The sequence below is a fragment of the Priapulus caudatus genome, unplaced genomic scaffold (genome assembly GCF_000485595.1).
Source record: "Priapulus caudatus unplaced genomic scaffold, Priapulus_caudatus-5.0.1 Scaffold924, whole genome shotgun sequence".
Classification (NCBI taxonomy): Eukaryota; Metazoa; Priapulida; class Priapulimorpha; order Priapulimorphida; family Priapulidae; genus Priapulus; species Priapulus caudatus.
The window spans coordinates 8,058-13,884 of record NW_014577985.1 but is presented as its reverse complement, the minus strand read 5'-3'; the positions used below and the strand labels follow the sequence as shown (position 1 = coordinate 13,884).

The 5,827-nt window shown below is 47.4% G+C and overlaps 1 protein-coding gene across 1 annotated transcript in view; it reads left to right on the top strand.

The window, feature by feature from the left end:
• Window positions 1–1,630: 1,630 nt before the first annotated feature.
• Window positions 1,631–5,827, top strand: part of LOC106814426 (tRNA-dihydrouridine(16/17) synthase [NAD(P)(+)]-like) — a 6,566-nt gene continuing 2,369 nt past the window's right edge. The window contains exons 1-7 of the mRNA XM_014818743.1: window positions 1,631–1,637; window positions 2,010–2,169; window positions 2,697–2,809; window positions 3,229–3,311; window positions 4,370–4,618; window positions 4,892–4,988; window positions 5,184–5,275. Of these exons, the coding sequence (XP_014674229.1) occupies window positions 2,052–2,169; window positions 2,697–2,809; window positions 3,229–3,311; window positions 4,370–4,618; window positions 4,892–4,988; window positions 5,184–5,275 (752 nt within the window). The 5' untranslated portion in view covers window positions 1,631–1,637; window positions 2,010–2,051. The remainder of the gene's footprint in view (window positions 1,638–2,009; window positions 2,170–2,696; window positions 2,810–3,228; window positions 3,312–4,369; window positions 4,619–4,891; window positions 4,989–5,183; window positions 5,276–5,827) is intronic.

Genomic DNA, 5,827 nt, shown 5'->3' with positions numbered 1-5,827 from the left:
AGATTCACTCTATTCCCTCTGCCGTTTTAGATTCACTCTATTCCTCGCCCAGTTAGGTCACTCGTATCCTCGCTCAGTTTAAGGGCACTCTTTCAACTCATACTTTCCTCGGCCCAGTTTAGCGTCACTTTATTTCCTCTCCCAGTTTAGCGTCACTCTATTCCTCGCCCAGTTTAGGTCACTTATTTCCTCGTCAGTTTAGCGTCAATCTATTCCTCGCACATTTAGCGTACTATTCCTCGTCCAGGTTTAGCGTCAATCTTATTCCTCGCACACGTTTATGGTCACTATCCTTCGCCCAGTTTAGGTCCACTGTCTATTCCCTCGCTCAGTTTAGCCGTCACTCGTATTCCCTCTCCAGTTTAGGTCAGCTATTTCCTCGCCCAGTTTAGATCACTCTATTCCTCGTCCGTTTAGCGTCACTCTATTCCTCGCAGTTAGCACTTATTCCTGTTCCAGTTTAGGTCAATCTATTCTCGCACCACAGTTTATAGGCTCACTATTCCGCCGTTTTAGATCACTCTATTCCTCCGCCAGTTTAGATCACTCTATTCCTTCGGCCCAGCTTAGGTCACTCTATTCCATCGGCTCAGTTTAGGATCACTCTATTCCTCGTCCACGTTTAGGTCACTCTATGTCCTCGCCAGTTTAGTCGTCACTATTCCTCAGTCCAGTTTAGGGTCAATCTATTCCTCGCACAGTTTTAGCGTCACTTATTCTCGCCCAGTTTAGATCACTTATTCCGTCGCCCAGTTTAGATCACTCTTATTCTCGCCCAGTTTAGTCACTCTATTCCTCGCTCAGTTTAAGGTCACTATTTCCTCGCCCAGTTTAGGTCACTCTATTCCTCGGCCAGTTTAGGTGCACTATATTCCTTCGCCCAGTTTAGGTCACTCTACTTCCTAACGCCCGTTTAGGTCACTTCTATTCTCGCCCAGTTTAGTACACTCTATTCCCGGCCAGTTATAGGTCCTATTCCTCGGCCAGTTTAGGTCACTATTCCGCTCGATCAGTTTACGTCAACTCTATTCCTCGCCCAGTTTAGGTCCTCTATTCCTCTGCCCAGTTTAGGTCATTTATTCTTGCCAAGTTAGGGTCACTATTTCTCGCCCGTTTAGGTCACTATTCCTCGCCTCAGTTTACGTCTACTCTATCCTCGCCCTCAGTTTACGTCACTCTCACCCAGTTTCTTTTCTACTACTTCAGCAGGCAGCTTTTGCATTCTCGGCGGCGAGCGGCAGAAGGTGGGCAGGCCGACGCGGAAAATCGGAGGTCTACGAGCTGGGACGAAGACGCTCTGGCCAAGTCCGCTACATCCTTCACCATGGATCGACCATCGACGCTGAGCTCGCATTGGCGCCTCCTGTGCGGAGGAGACACGCGCGCCAGCTTCTGCCACTACAGCCGATTTGTTCACGCGTCAGTGCTTCACCGCGCGACGCACGCTACGCCGAGGGGCGTGCCAGACGGTGCGCCGACGATCACCCGCTGATCATACAGGCTGAGGTAAAGCTCGTTAGCTACCTTGTTAGCTACCCGCTCATCATACAGGTGAGAGAAGCTCGTTAGCTACCTTGTTAGCTACCTGCTCATCATACAGGTGAGAGAAGCTCGTTAGCTACCCGCTCATCATACAGGTGAGAGAAGCTCGTTAGCTACCCGCTCATCATACAGGTGAGAGAAGCTCGTTAGCCACCGCTCATACAGGTGAGAAAAACTCGTTAGCTACCTGCTCATCATACAGGTGAGAGAAGCTCGTTAGCTACCCGCTCATCATAGAGGTGAGAAAAGCTCGTTACCTACCCGCTCATCATACAGGTGAGAACTTCTTCGTCGTCGATAACAGGCAGTCAAGGCGTGCGTAGATCGTAAACTAATCTTTGTAATATAATCTTTATAATAATTATAGATTGTAAATTGCTAATTCTTATTCTTACGAATTTCTTATTAATTCTTGTCTGTCAATCGTAGCGCTAATTCTTTGCGTGCACTGATTTTACGTTTTGCAGTTCTGCGCCAACGATCCGAAGACGTTCGTCGAGGCGGGCAAGATGGTGGAACACTGCTGCGAGGCCATCGACCTGAACCTCGGATGTCCACAAGCGATTGCGAAGCGAGGTCACTACGGGTCATTCCTGCAGGACGAGTGGGATCTCATTCACAGCATTGGTACGTGTGTCCGGTGCACGCGCATGCCTCGTCTGTGTATATATGTTTCGTATATATACCGTATTCCGTATATGTTCCGTGTATGTTCCGGTGTGTGTATATATGTATCCGGACGTTTCGGAATTGTCGCGAGAAATCGATTTACGACCGCGACGATTAATTCCAGAATTCTTTTTTTGACTATGATTGGAGTTCTTTGTTTGAGGTTTGTGTGATTTCGGAATTTAATTGAGTTTTACGCGTTTGAGATCTTGGTAGGATCTAGGGATCTGGGATCTTGGTGAGATCTAAGTAAGGCACACTCTTAGCCCATTGGAAAATCACTCCGCAATAACCACGGATGATTCGACGACGGGAAATTCAATATCAGTTAAATGTCAAAACCAATCGGTTGAAAAATGACAAGCAAGCGACAATTGCAAATTATTTCGACGAGGATCGATGCAAAAAGAATGAATAACAATGTTAGAGCTTGGGTCGTCCGGTCGTGCGCTTACTTACGCTCGGGTCTGTGTTCTGGTTTGTAGTGAGTGCTGCTCACAAGGAGCTATCCGTGCCCGTCTGCTGCAAGCTACGCGTGTTTCCTGAGATAGAGAAGACTGTGAAATACGCAAGAATGCTCGAAAAGGCTGGTGCGCAGGTGAGGCTATTTAGTGTGTTACCGGGTTAATACCGAATTACATGTTCTGTGATCTATAATAGAAGTTTTGTAGAAGTGTATTATAATTATTGGATAGTATCTGTCGAAGGGGTTAAGTAGTTTGCAATTTTTATTATGTGGTTGTCTTAAAATGTACTGCATATGTATATGGCATCAGATCCCGTCAGAATTGATTAACATGAAGGTGGAATATTGTCGTGTTTCACAAACAATTAAAATATCATATTAATGCATTTTGCATGTGCAGGAAGCAAATTGCCAACATATTGCAAATTGCATGAGGCAAATGCATTTTGACATAGATATTTTCGCACATATACACTGAATGTCGATCAAAGCTGTTTTCGCAGCCGCGTCCACTTAACGTGACTCTGATGCTTTTCTTCGCACGTTGCTAGTTGCTCGTGGTGCACGGCAGAGCGCGGGAGCAGCGCGGACCTCTCACCGGCATCGCTAGCTGGAAGCACATCGCAGCCGTCAAGTGAGTACCACTAGGGGGAGCCACTTGTTAACACGCGTGCTCGCCGATGAAACCGTGCGGGACGATGCCGTTTGATGTAGAGATTAGTGGCAGTAGTGTCGCCATCTAGCGGCAGAAATGCTCGACACATTCTCGCCTGAACTCTAGAAAAAATTCGAGCCGTATTCTTGCCTAATGGCGCAAGTGTTCACGTCGCAAATTGTCTGAGCTTCATGATATTCGTATCGGTATTCCTGTCTGACTCGCAGCACGAATGTCGAACATTCTCACCTGACCGCGATGATAGTGATGTCACGATCATCGATTATACTCGAGCATCGGTTGAACAGTGGCTCGAACCAAGCGCTTGGTTATCAAAATCCATAATCAATTTCATCAACAACAAAAAAAAATTTTTTTTTTTTTTTTGAAAAGTGATGAGAATTAGAGATATCATCGCTACTATACAAGTTATTCTTTATTAACATACATGTATTATACACACAGTAGTAAACAGTGCAAAACGCAGTAAACAGGGCTAAACAAGCACATACATGCGCACGACGTTACGCACACGCAGGCATTCAACACCTCGAGTAACCGATTATAACCGATCATCGGTTACTTGGGTCCAACCGATGATCGATTACGAAATTACAACCGATTGACAACACTACGCGATAATATTGACACCATATTCTCACGTGAATAACTCCAGCACGAATATTTTGCCTTGGATTTTCGCCGTAAACGGTGATGCAAAAGACGTAAGATAATGACCAGACCGTGCCTCCCCATCACAATCGAACACTAATAATAAAATAATAATAATAATAATAATAATACTAACAGTAATGCGCACCATATTATTATCAAGACATTCGCGTATTCGCATACAACATTTCGCTCATTCGCGCGAATTCACCCCTGCCATCCGCACGCTGCTGCCGTCATCTGCCACACAGGAAATCCGTCCAAACACTTACTAAAATAGTCGCGTATTCGCATACGATATTTCGTACAATCCCGCACGAAATGCCGTCCTCACCCCTTCGTCGTCGTTGTCGTCTGCCTCGCAGGAAGGCCGTCCGCGTGCCGGTCGTCGCCAACGGCAACGTGCAGTTCACGGCGGACGTGGAGCGCTGCCTCGCGGAGACGGGGGCGGACGCCGTCATGTCCGCCGAGGGATGCCTGCACAACCCGGCGCTGTTCCGCGGCGGCCACCCGCCAAACTGGGGCGTCGGCGAGGAGTACCTGAGGCTGGCGGCGAGGCATCCGTGTCCGACGTCGTACGTGCGCGGTCACCTGTTCAAGCTCTGCCACCACACGTGAGTAGGGCAACGCACGCACGCACGCATGCGGCGCACGCACATGTACTCACATATGCAGCGTAGTATCCTGTAGTGTGTTTCCTTTCTTCTAATTAAAATAGTACATTACAATTACATATTATAGGAATATATACAAGAAGCAGCTTTTACACAGAAGAAACAGTGGAAGCAGAATATAATACTTCATCGTAGAAACCAACTTTAGGATTACATCGCTTTACAAATTAGTTCTTGACTTTAATCGGTCTCTCTTTCTCTCTCTCTTCACAGGTTGCAACGATACAAGGAGTTGAGGGACAGAATGGCCCAGGCCAAAACCGTGAAAGACTTTGGACCCATCATCGAAGCCATCAAAATACAATGCCTGGTATGTCCGTCATTACATTTCACATGTAGTAATCGTTTAGTGCCATAATGAGAAACTCTTAGAAATCCGTCTCTAATCGGACATTCTCGGAAATTTCGTGGAGAAACTTGGAAAAGCTTGCGCGTAAATTTACTAAATTTAATCAAATTAAATAAATTTAGTAAATTGCGTAAATTTCGGTGTTGCGCATTTCAGAAAGACGAGGAGAAATACAAGACGGATAAGACAGGGATGGTGACGGAGTTCAACCTTCCTCACTGGGTGTGCCAGCCCTACGTCCGGCCGCAGTGAGTGTCAGACCCTGCCTATGAAGTACCTTGCTTTGTCATCATTGTACGCACACACACACGCATGCATGCACGCACGCGCACGCATTCATGCATGCGCACGGATGCATACACACACAATGCTCTCTAGATCTGCTATCTACACACTCTGCTATCAATGGATTTGGTTTCTTCCCTCGCCCCCCCCCCTCTCTCTCTCCTCTCGTCTCCTCTCTCTCTATCTCTCTCCCTCCCCCTCTCTCTTTCTATCTCTCTCCCTCCCCCCTCTCTCTCTCCCTCTCCCTTTCTTTCTCTCACTTCTTCTCTCATCTCTACATTGCTCCCACTTTTTTTCTCTCTCCTTCCCTCCTCTCTAAACTGGGTCACGGTGGATAACTCTCTGTCTCCATGGCAATCGCAGCATCCCTGAGAAGTGCTGCGCTCCGGCGGCGGCGGCGGCGGCGGCGAGAGCGGCTGCATCCGAACCCAGCAAGCGCATCATGGACGAGGTCATAGTGGACGGTGTCGCCCTCTCCAGGAAGAAACTGAAGCGGCTCAGGCGCAATCCACGAC